General features: G+C 38.8%; 1 protein-coding gene across 1 annotated transcript; it reads right to left on the minus strand.

Moving 5' to 3' along the window:
• Positions 1–3,342: 3,342 nt before the first annotated feature.
• LOC145655529 (TOG array regulator of axonemal microtubules protein 1-like) lies at positions 3,343–13,100 on the minus strand. The gene is made up of 16 exons (XM_081709052.1): positions 12,069–13,100; positions 11,484–11,547; positions 9,987–10,118; positions 9,402–9,736; positions 9,178–9,190; positions 8,852–9,019; positions 8,408–8,578; positions 8,100–8,312; positions 6,526–6,643; positions 6,202–6,307; positions 5,665–5,900; positions 5,124–5,282; positions 4,671–4,797; positions 4,085–4,197; positions 3,781–3,889; positions 3,343–3,363 (listed from the first exon to the last, which is right to left on the minus strand). The coding sequence occupies exons 1-16, from the start codon at positions 13,098–13,100 to the stop codon at positions 3,343–3,345; spliced, it is 3,117 nt and encodes a 1,038-aa protein (XP_081565178.1).
• Positions 13,101–16,163: the final 3,063 nt, after the last annotated feature.

Below are 16,163 nucleotides of genomic sequence, written 5' to 3' on the forward strand. Positions count from 1 at the left end.
CTTGGCCTTCTGTTTTTCAGTGTGGCAGCATCGCTGAAAGGTCAAGATGTTGTTTTAGCACACAGAACCACCTTTGAGTAACACAAGACAAAGAACATGTCTTTTCTGAGAAGCGTGTAAAGAGACAGCAATCACTTGCTAAAGCCTGCCCAAAAAACAATAGCATCGATCAGGGCTCTGCTCTGCTTCAGACAGGACTAGGGGAAAATGCTCTGACAGATGTGGTGATCATAGAGGGGAGACAATTGCATAACTATAAAGCAGTTAATGGATTGAATATTTAAATTACTGCTTTCATGTGCAAGTGGGTCCACCCAAAGTAGCTGATTAAAGCTTTTGGTGGACCTACGGTCTTTCCATTGTCTCTGCATAGCCATGAAAGCCACTAACCATTCACATTATATAAAATGATTCTTGGGAAGTTGAAGGTTCTGGGTGGTTGTATTTCTACAAGCCTTATTAAGTGTCACTATAAAATATCACAGGAGAAATGCTGATGAAATGCCAGGATCAGATTTAGCCTTGGCCTAAATGAACCAATCTTGTCATGGCATATTTGTTGTCATGTTGTGGCAAATCTTGGCCTAAATGTGTCTGCTAAACATTAAGGCTATATATCCAAAATCTGGGCAAGCAGCCAGATCTCTCTACATCTCTCTCTTGCGATCTCTCTCTCATACAAAACACATGTACACATGCATTCTATCACTGGCTGTTTCATAAACCCCCAGACAGTTTCTATCCTCTTACAGGTCAATTCGGAAGCATCTCCAGCAGAATATCAAGAAAGAGGTTGAATGAGACTCCAGGTACACTCTGTCACTTCCAGCGCAATCACATATTTTTTATGACTTTGGAATGTGTGTTGCGGTCATTTTTAGACATCTTTTATTGTGCAAAAACGGAAGGGTTGGCACAATGAAATTGGAGTTCCATGTAAATGGTTGTGTGTATTATTGTGAAAATTAAGTAAAAGTAACAAGAACAAGACAGACCAAAACTCAGCTCAACATTAAAATCCAATGATATTGTTTATTATAGAACAGTTAGTTCTTTGATTAGACGATAGAGATTTCATGAGTGCTGATATAGAGTATAATGGTACTCTGCTTTACAAGTGCATTTTATTAACCCTTAATTACAATTGTTATCTATCTTAGATTGTAACATTTGCTGTTATCTCATCAGAGTCACGTCATCAAATGATTTGTCAACAGACTCATATTTTTCTGTTTGCACAATAAATGGGAACATGCAGATAAATGTACATTATAAAAGTAGCCGGCCTGTGGTAACATAAACCTCCACAAAGTAGCAACCTATGGGAAAATGTTTGTGTTGTTTGGTGACAGTTCAGTACCAGTCCATTTGCGGAGCTATTTGTGTTGACAGAACCAAATAAATTAGTAAATAAACAAACAAATCATAACATATTGTAGATTATTAGTGTTAACTAATAAATGGCACTTGTGGAACTGTTGTATAAAAGCAATATCACATGTGATATTGTTTGATTTAATCTCTGGCAGAACTGGCAGAACAATAAAGGCTAAGTAAAACAATCCACACCCACCTCTTGTAACTTCTAACAAAACTCAACCTCTTCCCAGTGAGTGACTAAAATGACAATGCAGGGATTTCCAGGATTACAAGGCTTATCAGGGGAGCAAATCAAATACTATAGGCACAACTATATAACATAATCTACCACAGGCACCACCCCTCATCGTATGGATACTGTATAGCAGAATATGGATATGATTATAAGTGTTAATAGAAGTGCCATATAGTAGACTCAGAAGATCCTAATTATTCATCACACTCTCCAGTATATATTTCACTTTTCCCAGTCCTTTTACACAGGGATTCACCTTGACTTATAATTGTGCGTTGCACATGCTTTTCATACATGTGCCAAAAAAGGTAACACCTTGTGTTTCTGTTTGTCAGGGCTCCTTTATCACATAAAACCAGGTTGCGCTGGGTTATCTTATTTCAGACAATGGGCTGCGTGCTGCTAAGGCTTTTTCATGAGATTAAAGGCACTAATGCTTCAGATTGCAGTCATAATTCACAGAGGCCCTTGCGGTTGTGAGTTACAGCTCAACAGAAGTCACTGTGCCACTTTTGCCAGTTACTGAGCCTTTTTGGAAGTGTATGCTGGAGGTTTCTTGCTTCTTGGGGAGGTTACTGTTTCTTTGTTCTGAGCATGATGTCAAGACAACATTATCTTATCCATTGTACAACTTTCAAGTTCTAAAATGTCAGATTGACCCCTTTTTTGTTTCAGTTCATGACAGACATCAGCTGTAAGCATTTATAAACATAGGCAATTTCCTGAGATAGTGAAAAATAAAAATAGAAAAATAGATAGACTGTTTGTAAATGAGAATGTCCTAAAATCTAATCTGAGCTCCCCAGAGTATGAGCAATAATTATTTTCAAATAGCATTTTATTTCAGTTCATTCCTTTTAAGAATGAAAGTCTGTGCATTCAGGTAGTGGAAATCAGGGGTAAAATCAGTGGCAGTTTGATCTGCAGTGATAGAGGTGCCTCAATGATCTACAGTGATCATCTTCACACATTTTCAAACAGAAGAATGTGTAGCTGCAGTAGTCTTGACAGTTTGCCAGTTACACTCTGATGTGAATTGACAATGTTTAGGGACAGCTGCCAACATCCACATTTTTAGAATGAATTCTCTTGTTTAGCAAGGGAATTTTGTTGAAGAAACTTTGTACCACAATGATGTGATTATTTTTTATTGAAAGGAACACAGAAATAAATGTCACACTGGAGTAGTGTGTATAAAGCAAAAATAATTTATCAGTCATTGCACAGCTTATACTGTGGGTGTCAATACATATAAGGACCTAAAGGTTAAGGCTGAATCTAAGGATATTGTGCTGGGTGGCGTGTCAAAGAAAAGGGTTACACAAGGGAGTATGCCATACTAACAATGACCAATTTTCTATATGATCTAACAGGAATATATATATAAGAAGTGAAAATAAGAATCAGTAACTACAACAGATAGCACCCTTTTACAAAATATTTTTCATATCACAGAAAGGAACTACTAGATTGTATCTCATAAAATTAATACATTTTGGATATATAAATTAAATTTGTTGTATAATCATGTTGTGATTATCCTGTTCCATGTATTTAATTTTTTTAATTAATTCCAGTATTTAATTTTTTACCATACTGATGTCATGACCAAAATAGACTTCTATATCATTAATTTTTTAAACAATAAACCATAAAACATCACATGAAGCGTGTTATTCTTGAAAACATTTAAATTTTTTTATTCCAGTTAAAGAAAAAATACTTGGTCAGTCCAGTGCATGGCCCAGCTGACAGCCAAATGTATACACAACATCTTAGCAAAGTCTGCACAGGCTCAACTCCATTATCCTTGTTGATAATATGGCTACAACCATATTTACTTGCTAAACTCCACCTGTCCTCCAGCACTAATGCACCTCAAATGACAGCAGCTTGTGGGCATCATAACTCTAAGCATAACTCATAACACATCAAACAGAATTGGCAAAGCACTTCTCAGCATCTCTGCAGACAGCAAGTGTTGAATATATCAGATTGGCTTCCTAGAGTGCTGCTGAGGTCATTCTGTTCTGATTCTGAGTTCAGCTTCATGCCATAAGTCAGTGACCCCTTGTGTGCTCACAGTCTGTTTAAATAGCACCTTGGCAATAAGTGTCACAGAACGCTCATCTCCCGCGAGTCATGTGGTTTGGCCCGCCACGTACAGTTGGGAGGATCCCACACCTGGACCTTGTCCTGTCTGTGTATTTAAGCTGTTTGATGTACTTGGTCTTGTCTGCAATGCTGTGGACCTGTGCTTTGCTGGCATCTTTGCTGAACACACACAACAAGAGAGAAAATGTAAGGATTGGTTTATTGTAATAAAAAGAAATTGAATGTGGTTACAATAAATTTAAAACAACAACAACAACAACAACAACAACAACATAATCACCATCAAAAAGTAGAAAGATTAAAGCAGTTTCAATAGGAACTCATGTTTTTTGCTTTGATTGTTTAAAAATTCACCTGCTGACAATCTGAGGTTGACGGTTTATAGAGGAGGCATACCTCATTCCACCGCAAGGAATATAGCGCCTGCCTCGAGCTGAAGGGGTATCCTGAGGCTTCTCACCCGGGACCTAAATCCACATCAGCATCACTGGGTGATGACTCTCCAGATAATGAAGACCAAATGTTCTTTCATACTTTGTTTCTAACTACTGGGTCTGGGACTGCACTGTGCAATATCTATACCTTACTGTAAATACAATATTTGAACTATTATAATGGGAGATCACAAACTATTTACTAGGAGACAACTGTATTGCCTCATCTTTTTGTACACTGACATCTTTAATATATGATTTTGGCTTAATATATTTGTTGTATATACATACTGCTGTGTACAATGTGTGGTGCCTTGCACTGCTCTGTACTTTAGTATTTGTTTAAAACATTTGTCTACCTTGTCAGCTCTGAGGTGGGTTTCACTAATACTGTGAATAAGTTTAGTGAATAAGCTTTGTTTAGTCAGTAAGCTTACAGCATAGTGGCTGAATGGAATTAAAAATCCTAATCATATATACAAATAGACACTGTGCTGAATTGTCACCTTGGATTTCAGAGTGAGGACAGTGGCCCTGATGGTGGGCAGGTCTTTGGTAGGGATGTACTTTTCCACCATCTTATCAAAGTCGTGATGAGACGACAGGAACAGTAGCATGCGGCGACCAAAGTACCTGAGACAAATAACAGCCCCGTTCCCATGAGAGAACCATGAGGGAGGAACTTAAGGGTGACTCACAGCACACCAACAAATTGTACCAGTCTACTACATTTACTACAATTAAGCAGAGTCCAATATTTATTAGTATATTTATTTTACCAGGACACAATTCCAGTTGCCAAGACACTCTGTGTCTAAAAAACTTCTATTACTCTACAATTTAGCTGCATTTGCTGACTTCAGAGTGTCATAGTTAGGAGACTAAAAGAATAAACCAAAAGATTACTATCTGGGCATGTGAAAAGCTTTGATAGTTTTCCATCTGATCCTGGTACCAACCTGGTTTCTTGGGAAGAGTCTTGCGCCAATTTGGAGACTGCAGGTAGAATTCGATTAGTCACACCTTTTGTCCCAGACAATAAGCGGTCAGCGCCAATCTTTTCTATCAAAGTAGCCAAATGCTGAGAAGTGCACTTTCTTACTGCAGCATTCAAATGACTTTTGAGGAGAACACAAACGAGAAAAGAGAAGGAAATATTTAAAGGCACTCAAAAAAGTATGACATAATAACAAATATGTAGTAATCTAGTCAATGTATACAGTGCAATGTTTAACTCTTTCATCTTTAAAGTAACTTAATACACTTATCTATGAACTAAAGGCATAATCAAATTATCCTATTCTATTTGATGGCTTTAAAAAAAATCTTTAAGAGGATAAATCAACAAAAATACTGTCCAATGCCAAAAAACATTTCGAAACACCAAAGGATAAGTGAAAATAATAGCAAACAGCAGCCAAAGCGCTCTCATTTGTTGGCCTCTTGACTGCTGCAGCTAGATGAAAGCTATAGCTGAAAGCTAACTGCAAGTTAACTGACCCGAGTCCTCCAGCGAGAAGAGCGTTCATGCTTCGGGTGGGGGTGCAGTTCTGCACCATGCAGTCCAGGGCTGTGTCCACATCCTGCCTAATAAAAGCATTGGACTCTCCTGCTTTGTGGAGGAGGACCTTGGCTGTAGCTTCCACCTCCTGGTCCATACTTTTCTGCAGGCCAGAGTACAACTCTCCCAAGGTCACCACCGCCACGCGTGACACTCCAGAGCGTAGGTTCTGAACCTGGGGGAAGGAAGACATTCCAGCTTGTGTTATGCCAAGAAATGGCTTCATCACTCATTATTACAGTTAAATATGGCATCTAAAATGCCCTTAGATGAAAATTATTTTTATAATAATTTCAAGCATTATACTAACTTTACTGAAAGATCTGTGTAGTTTTTGGCAGCAATGTCTCAATAACATAGGCTGATGGTGTATGACAAAAAATTTAATGGTATTATAGGTTAATTTTAGGAATCAGACAGATTCACAGGAAGTTACAAGGAGTCAGACGCAATAGTGAGCAGATATAGTCACTTACCTCTTGATTAAGAACAAGGCAGACATCATGAAGCCTACTACTAAGCACATCAGAGTGATACCGTGCTAAACTACGCATGAGTATCAGGCCATCAATCTTCTTCTCCCTGTATGAAAATATTGGACAAACACAAACTGTAAAAGTAGGTTATCATAACTGAAAAAAGATTATGAAAGAGGGGACAAAAGGAAAAAAGTGATAGTGATAAAATCACTTTACTAATTTCTAAGCATATGTATCATATATGCAGAAAATCATAAATTACTAAACTGTTTTACTTGACCCTAGCCAAATGCGTCATAATTTTACAGGTATGAGATTTACCAGTCATCAGAGCTAAGCAGTCTGAAGCTCTGAGTGACAGCAAGGTCCGGTTTAGAGAACGGCCGCAAAGCCAGCTGCTCATGGGGATTCTTCCTGGGGGTTCCTGGTGTGAGTTCATCTAAAGAGGAATACCGCACCACAAACAAACTGACTACTTATTTTAGGGCTACCAGTTCAACTTTGTTTCAAATCAACTTGACTGCAAAACATAACATTATTCAAGATGGCCAACTACATTTAATGGCCTTGCACAGTATTTTTTCTCCTTACTCAAAATGTTGTATTAGCTGGAAGTATGTGATTATCTTCATACTTCTGCTTCAGTTCAGTAGTTATTGGGCATTGTAGAGTGCATAAAACAACCTCTAATTGTTTTATTTTTTCTATACCGCCTAACTTCTATTTAGGACTTACACTTTATGTGGTGTTATCTTTGATGTCACAGATAACACTAATTGACTATAGGGAATCATAAGCTATGTAATATTGCATATACATGAACTGTGAAATCAACTGACCCTACTACACTTCAATCACTGCACATAGCTCTTTTCAAGGAACAGAGATGACATGTACATACAAATGCTCAGTTTTTGTATACAAACGGGAAAAGGGTTACTCTACATTTTATTCCAGAAAACAAGACCAAATCAAGGTTGCTCAAATTTCTTTCTGGGGTCTAAGTGACACCCAATACAAGAGTTTGTAGCAAGCATTTTACTGTGAAATAATTTGCAAACTGAGCTCAATACAGCTCTAGATTTGCCTGCCGACTATAACTGAAACACAACACCTTTCCCCACACTTACTGGAGGTAATATTGATAAGTTAGTAAGTCTTTGATATTAATTAACAGCCATTGTTTTCATTCGACACTTTATTCAATACCGTAGCAAGTAATGGAAAATATAACAAAACGTTAGTACATGCAAACGTTTGCTAATTTTGTGCAATTTGGGTCAACAAATGTATTTTTTATAACGTTATGATACACCAACACTATTTGAAATTGCCCCCAGTCTCTGCCTGTCCCATGTTTAGCTCTCTCCGTGCGTAGTCAAAGCCTGTTAGCTAGACCTGATTAACCAGCCGAATATACGCTAGTTAGCTAACGTTCCTTAATAGCTTTAATGTAAACATGATCAATATGTAATAAATGCAGATGATATTGCTATAAATGTATTCTTAAAATACGAACTGTGGTGTCCTCTAATTGATTAGTCTATTTAAACACAGCAAGGATTCTGCTGTTGACCAAAATCCCTAATAGCTTTTCACACAGAGGCTGTCAATGAATCCTCTGAGGTCCACGCCCAAACAGCAGAATGGTAAAAGGACAACACTCTTTTTAATGTCGTTTTATGGTTTAAAAAAATGATAGTAGGAAGGTGACTGGAATATTTAACATTCTTTGGAATATATATGGTTGGTTTTTTTTTTGTTTTTTTGCATTTTTAAACAAACAACTGTGCAGGGCCTTTAAAACACAGTTGTGTGATACAGCGTTTAGAGCAAATCTATTTACTCAAGAGCAGTGACCATGCATGAAGCGCAGAATAACAGGTGACACTCACCAGAGCAGTTTGAAAGGGGTGGACATGCTCTGTTCAGACTGGGGGCTTGTTGGCGTCGTGGCAGCATGCGTCTGGAAGGAGCCGTGGGAGGGCTGGGACGAATGAAACTTTTGACCAGGCTTCTGGGTGCGTGTGTGCTGTTGGGGCTCGAGGGCAAATCATCCAGGAGTTCAGCCTTCGTGGATGCTAGAACACTACCGTTGCGCTGCAAATCTGATGGGAAGGAGATTAACAGGCTATGGTGACTACAGAGCTTCCATGAGTCTCAGTAAGCACGAGGAGGAGCATTCATTGAGGTCAACCGTTACCTTTCAGAGATGCCGTGTCGTCTGAGCCCACGTCAAATGCCATGTGTCTAAAGTTCTGCTTCAATCGTTGCATGTTCTGCCACTCCCCCTGTATAGGCGGAACTTCTTGCTGCTCCAGACGATGTTGATGCATCTTAACCCTTGCAAACCTAAACGGCTTTACCCTCTCCAACAAATACACATACATGAATAACCACATAGCATCTCTATTCAAGACTGTCAATCAGAACCTGGAGGACCGGACTGAAATTATGCAACGTAGGAGTCAATTTGCATTAAAATCTTATCAAATCGTTATTTTATCAAAATCAAACTGGCAACAAAGTCATTCCATATCAACAGCACATTCAAAAACCACTGCTGAAGTTAGGAAAGATTAAAGTAAAGGGAATCAATAAATATTAGCAGATTGTTCAATAAAACAAAATAAACATTGTCTCACCGCTGCTTTTTCTGGCTCAGTGCTTTCTTCCGAATCCATATGGCCAGCTGAAACAGCATGGCCATACACCCCAATCAGTGGCTCCCTGGGGGGTTTTCTTACCAACTCCTCCTGTTCTGGGGACAGAGTCACTCCAGGGTAGCAGGGAGCACCAGTGAAGCCAAAAACTCCTGTCATGGTGGTAAAAAAGTGTCAGTTTAAGGCAAAGCCACATCAACCTCTGTGTACTTCACATATGGAGAAACACACCAGTCAAAAGTGAAGGCAGCTGCATTACAATCACAGTAAACAGTTTACATTTTCATCCTGTAATTGGCATCCTTGTTACCAACTATCAAGTTCTTACTCAAAATGTGATTAGATATCACAAAGATATAACAAAGAATAACTGAAAGCAAGACATCCATTCCAGATTAAGTAGAGCTCATGTAAATGTGTGACCCAACAATGATTCAGTTTCTTTTTTTTTTTTAATTGAATCCTGAAATCTTACATTTCAATACAATTTGATATTTCAGTATGATTCATTTTTAATTCTGACACTGCTAAATACTGAAGAGCCAAAAATGCTTTGGCAGTTTCCCACTGAACAAAGACACATTTTCTAAGCAATGTAGCTATGCCCTCACCTGTTTTATCCCCCCATGAGCTGGGGTCCCTGTGACGAGGGATCGTATCTCGCTTGTTGGGCCATGTATTGGACATGGACAGTGAGGAGTTTGCATGGCATCTACGAGGCAGGGTGGGAGTCAGCTGCACTCCCGGAAGAGTGGCCAGAGGATAGGAGGGCAGCAGAAAAGACCCGGGGGGGGGTGGATTGGAAGGAACTGAAAAGGTGCGCTCTACACTGGGGTTACCAGACAGCAAGCGGTTGGCTTTGGGCAAACCTGTATGGAAAAGAGCATCTATTCTCAAGAGAATCTTCCATGACTATTCATTTGGCAGCAAATAATGTTCAGTAGCTCCTTTCATTTGACACTCAGTGAGTGAAGTTTATGGTCAAGTGATGCCTTGATTCCAATTATTCTATTTAGCAATATTTTACAACAAAACAAATCTATTGCAAAAATTATGCAAATGTGCTATTTTCTACATTTTGTATATATAAATAAAGTAAAATCAACATCAACAAGTCACCTCTGTCAGAATCACTGAGATTAGCTGCTTTTAAAATATCTGGGTCCGCACCAAGGCTACCGCTTCGACAAAGTCTACCCACTGTCTCTCTTTTCCATCCTGGAGCATCGGGCTGGAAAGGCTCTACTGAATCTGGAGAATGAAACAGAAACAGGAAACTTGAGGACAATTTGAAGCATCAGCTCAGCATATGTAACTAATAGGCACACATCAGACTACAAATGCATACCAAAAAACAACTAAGCGGTAAACAAAAAGTGAGCAATAGCAATTTAGATTTTATAACTAAAGACTTTAACATAATTTTAAGAAAACTTAATCATATGGTTACATTGTTTACAGGAGACCTCTGTAGGCTCTTCTTGGATTTGAACAGTGCAGGTGGGATCTTTTATCAACAGACTGCAATAAAAGATTCAAGTCTAGTCTTGCCTGCAGTCTTATAATGTCAATGCCAACTAAAATAGGACTTGGTAAAAATCACAAATTCCTTACATCACACAGACCGCTGCAGCACACCAGAGCTCAACACTGGCCTTGTTTCACCCAGCATATTAAAGAAGCCATGTTATATAGATGATTGCGTTTGCAGCCATCTAGATGTGGTATCAGAAGCCAGCAAAGCAACATGACAATGTTTTGTTTGTTTGTTGGGGCGGGTTAAAATAATGACAAAGTGACAACTATAATCAATATACATGTATAGCCAGTATTATACTAAGCTTCTATATCAATGGTAGGAAGCATTATCATCCTAGGCTAAACAAAACTGCCCAACAAATAATGTGTTTCACCGTAAACCCACCCTGCATGTGGGTGGTCATGGTGCCCACTCTAGTGTGCTCTACTCAGTCATCTACAAACATATCACTGCTAAAATTAGTACTGGAGCATGAAATACACTCAAATTCAGACTTCCTCTAGTGTTTCTAATAAATACTACTCCCATGTTTCATAATCCACACACTGCTACATTGTGTTAATGCTTCGGTGTGGATTTTAGGATATTTTTCATGATGCCAAATTTTTTTTCCATAAAGTACAGGAATATTGAAAAGTACTGAAGAACGCCCATATTAATAGCAGCAGTCCGAATACTGATAGAAACCCACTTCAATGTATTCCATGTACTCATACACATTTAAAACTTAACAATGAGTTAACATTTTCATTTCATGTCTTGACCTACATGTTACAAGTCTGGGTGGCATGTTCAAGGACAAATGTCCAGATAAATTAACACACACACACACACGCACGCACGCACGCGCACGCACGCACGCACACACACACACACACTAATTAGCTAGATAATTAGCTGCTAATTTAAGGTGTGAAAATGAAAGCATGAGTAAAGGCAGAAACAGTAAAAGACACAAGAGACATGGGAATACAAATCAACATGTATTTATAGGTTGTATGTTGAAAACCTAGTAAGAAAATAGGACAAATCTAAAATAGAGGACACAAAGAGAAAACAAAGAGACATTTACTTACCAGAGTTTGTGCCACAGTTTTTCTGATTCAGCCTCAAGGAGGTAGTGAGATCTTCCACACTAAACTAAAGCAGCAACAACAAAAAACAGTCCCTTATTATTGAACATTTATAAGTAAGCATGTAGCAAACCATGATATTCCTTTTTTTAAATAGACATCTGTTCTGTTGTAGCTCAGTACACAATGCTTTCTTAACAAAAATGTACAGGACATTGTGCAATTTTATGCAACTAAATTACAATGAAAATAGTACTGAAACAGTTCAACATGAAAAATAATGGGGGTCATGTTATAAAAATGAAGTGACTCAAAACTTACACATTAGGCAAAACAGTTCAGGTCTGCAGAAGGGCAGTAATGTAAGAAGTAATGTTGATGGAAATTGGAATATGGAATAGAAAACAACTTGTAGCCTAACACAAATAAATAAGATTCACAGCTACATAAAGGAAAAAAAAGGTAAAGTAGCTTGTTGAGTTTGGAGCTGCATTCAAAATAGTACATTCTCTCATTTTTAACCTTATTTTTCCTTTTTTGTAATTCTGTGTGTGCATGTAAAATTAACTTCATGAGGTAATCACCCACCTTATCAGATAACTTTGCATTTGATGCACTGCAAGGCTGCTTGTTTACTAAACATGGGAGGAAAGACCTCTCCCAGGGTAGCTTGTTTTTCGCCTTCCTAGCGCTAACTACTCTCTTGTGTGACTGGAGGCCATCTGTAAGAGAACCAAAGCTGCCGTAGCCACTCAGTCGATCCGAATCTGGTTCTGTGTGGTGGCTCTGTGCACTGTTAACTTTCCCTCCATTAATAACCCAGTTCAGGTCAGCTCCAGAGCCAAACTGAGGTATTCGCCGTTGACCAGGCTTGGGGATGACCAGTGCGTATTCCACCATACCATCTGCAGACAATCGGGGGAGAATATGTCTGGCTCTTCGTGCCTGTACTGCAGCCATAAGTCCCTCCACATCTCCAGTGAAGTCCAACCTGTCAATGGCCTTCATGAGTAGCTGTTTTTTTCCTGTGTCAAGACAGCAGTCAAAAACAGCAAAGAGCTCCAGAGCAGCATGTCGGACCCTCTTTTTATTGTCTGCAAGATAAGGAGCCACTACAGAACACAGATTAGGGATATTGAAGTCTTTTCTGGGGTGTGTGAGCATAGCAGCTGTGATGATGTTGATGACATCTTCTCTGACTCTGGAATTTTTGTGCCTTAGCTGTCCTATTACAAGTTCCAAAACTTTCTGTGGACCTACAATCCTCATGAGGTGACGAAAAATATTCATGTACTCATTCCGGGGAACAGTCCGTGCGTCCCCCAAAGTTTTGAGGGCCACACATACAATCTGTTTATAATGTCTGTCCACGGCGTAGTCCAGGTTTTGAACCAGGAGGCTGATAACCTGTAAAGTGCCATACAAGACTTTGAAGTTTGTATCATCCAGAAGTCTACGTAAAAAATTGATGAATTCCACAATACTGTCAGAGGAAACGGTTTTCAAGTCCAGCTCTGAAATAATGTTCTTCAGCTCTTCTACCCCATTTGTTCGGCTCTGGTAGTTCTCGTGATCAAGGAGTTGTTCGTGTAACTCCGGCGATATTAGCGCATAAATCATCACTGATCAGACTCATTGATCCAATCACTGATTTGGAAAAGCAATATAGCCAGTTGGCTAGCTAGCGCACTTCAGCAGCGTGTTGGATAGGTGCTATATCACCAAGTCAGTTTGTCAGGAGCTCAACTTGGAAAGAATCCGTTAGCTAACTAGCTAAGCTAGTTAACCTAGGTTAGCAATCGCAATCGCAGTAACGCTACAGTTCAAGCAACACTGTCCAGTATTGTTGACAATTAGGATATTTACAAAGACTGTGTTCTCCAACAAGAATAAAAAGCACTTTCCTCTTTTGAATTCCAGTACGATCTTGAAAGTTGGGTATATGTAAACACATAGACTTGCTCGGAATTTTCTTCTCAGACCATCGTTCATCACAGTTCATCGTCTGGAATCAAAAAAACACTATGTCAAAAAACAACTGCTTCCATGGTGACGCGAGTTCTCGTAACCGCGAAGATTCGACCTCGCGCGTGAAAATATGGGAATTGTGACCAAATATGCTTGACCGTATTGGACCATAAATTATGTTCATTCAAATGGCCTATAACGATACAACAACTCTTCTTATGTGTAGCTGTTCACAATAACGTTATTCTGCGTCCATATCTCTGTTTAAGGACATTTACATGGTATAAAATCCCAATGGATGTCTGTACTCTAAAAAAAAAGCTCAGCAGGTTTTCTAAATTTCACTCGTATGTCCGTGGTTTGTGGGTAATTTCAAATCTTTTGCATCTTTTGCATCCACACTAAAACAATGTTATGTTCCAGGGTGTATGGAACCCTCCAGATTCCAAACTATGTTTGGTATTAAATAGAGTTATTTTGTAATTCTGAACTGTAGCTTTTTTGTAGACACCAGATGCATACATTAGTTCTGGGTCTACATAGGTTCAGAGAATCCCAAGTGAAGTTAAAGAAATATATATTTTAGTTTTAGAATTAAGCCTAGAGTGAGCCAATAGTGAACTTTCCCAGATATACCTAATTTAGTGTGTCTGTGTCTTAAACAACCTGGATCTCAACACCACCAAGATGTGGAAATTATAATGTACTTCAGGAAGCATCCTCTTGCACCCTCCTCATTAGTCATTAAGAAACTGGTCAATGCAGTGGAATCCTGCAAATTCATTTCAGATGCAGGATTCTACTATTACAAAGAAAGTACAGAAGCGCAGGTATGTCTTAATCAAAAGCTTAATTACATTTTAGGCTCCACTAATGCACAGTCCAGAAACCAGCTGCAGCATATCATTGAGTGCGCTCAGAAAGTCATCTTTCTCTTTCTCTCTTTTCTCTTTCTCATTCCTTGCTGAGCTTCATCAGTCTAGAAACTCCAAAAGTTCTGCAAATCCCTTCACCTGGATGTCACTTATTTCAGAAACTCCCCAATGGAAAACACTTTAAAGCATTCAAAACCAATACTAACCAGCATCTGACCTGTTTCTTTCCCAATGGCATATCTTTGCTGAACCACAATCCTCTGCAGTCCTGATGAAAACCAGTTCAATTGAATTCAAATTTATTTCTGTAGCACCTTTTACTACATTCATTGTAACAAAACAGCTTTACTGATGTCAGAGTCTGGACCCCCCACTGAGCAAGCCAAAGGTGACATTGGCAAGGTAAAACTATGGGTGTAACAAAGAATCCTCAAGAGGAATCAAGACTTGAAGGAGGTATCTGTCCTTAAATGGTCAACACCAGACAGCACAACAACAAAATAAGCAATGAGATCAAAATATCATTAAGAAAGGAGTCATTTAGGAGCAAATAGTGATTAGGAATTAGGAAAAACTTAGAAATGTAATTACTGCTGAAGCAATTCACACAGCCTAGTGAACTGTCATGTTTACAAAACTGTACCTTACATGTCACAAATTTTAATTCATTTTGCAAATAGAATTGTATACTGTAAAATGTTTCATTTACTTCTACATATTGTATACGTCTACATCTTGATATTTATCCCCAGTGAAATGTATATACTGCCATTTATACTGTAGTGTGCATGTTGTATTTGGGTTAGCTATTTTCTAGTCTTTCATCAATACGCTTTTGATAACAGGGCTGCTTCTAGCTGGATTTTTTGGTGGCCCATTCCCAAGTAATTAGTGACAATGACGTGTAACTCATGCAACATGGCTGTGTGTTTAACTTCTGCCCTCACTAACAAATGCACACATTTCGTCACACTACAATTTATGAAACAGCATGTTGGATAGACTAATCATGCTTTCTCATTCATGCCATGCCAAACTGGAATCTAGCATAAATATGCTCCAGTCTGATGTGCGATCAGTATAGGATAAAAATTGTACCACTCAGTTAACAGAACAGTTATGTAAATATGCTAGGCGATTGAAATATATTACATTTCTAGTTTCCAGCAGCAGTTATCATATGCCAAAGACTGTATATACATGAAAAAGATCAATAACAAAAACAAATCTTGTCTCAACATCCACAAAGAAGCTCTTACAGCCTACCACAACTAATCACACCACTACCTTATTGTGTAGTGGAACAGAGATGAAAGAGGCGCGTGGTATAAAGCAAATTGAATTATAAACACATACTATATAGGGAAAATGACATTTGTGACATGCACATTTTGAAATGGTAATGTGATTGGGTTGTTTTTTTTTTCTGGAGTGCTATTTAGTGCACCCTTCTCCCGGAAGTTACGCAGACAGAACCTCTTTTGTGTTTGTTTTTCCTGACAAACGCTCAAGGCTTCTGTCACTAGCGTGTTGATCTCCGCTACTGCGATACATTAGACCTCGTTGGCACATCCAAAAGGTTGAATACAGGTAATTAACATCAGTTTCGTAATATTTTCACACTGCTTGATTGTAGTAGAGCGCGCTGGACTAGTTTGTTGCTAACGTTACATAGACAGTCGGCACATCCTGGCAAAGTTTATTTTTAGCAGCAACTGTAGTTAGCTAGCGAGCTTGCGAACATTAACCACAATAGCGAGCCGTTAGCATGTCATCAAGCTAATGGTACCCGTCTAGCTAGCTACCTAGCTAGCATCATCAGGATTCAGACAGGTGATTT

The sequence above is a fragment of the Electrophorus electricus genome, unplaced genomic scaffold (assembly GCF_041902795.1).
Source record: "Electrophorus electricus isolate QZ-2024a unplaced genomic scaffold, ASM4190279v1 Scaffold27, whole genome shotgun sequence".
Taxonomy (NCBI): domain Eukaryota; kingdom Metazoa; phylum Chordata; class Actinopteri; order Gymnotiformes; family Gymnotidae; genus Electrophorus; species Electrophorus electricus.

Excerpts from the sequence above, each read along its gene's own strand:
- LOC145655529 (XM_081709052.1), bottom strand. The coding sequence starts at position 13,100 with ATGATTTATGCGCTAATATCGCCGGAGTTACACGAACAACTCCTTGAT. Across the intron at positions 11,548-12,068 it reads ATGCAAAGTTATCTGATAAG|TTTAGTGTGGAAGATCTCAC; the intron begins GTGGGTGATTAC and ends TTGCTGCTTTAG. Across the intron at positions 4,798-5,123 it reads GACTCTTCCCAAGAAACCAG|GTACTTTGGTCGCCGCATGC; the intron begins GTTGGTACCAGG and ends TATTTGTCTCAG.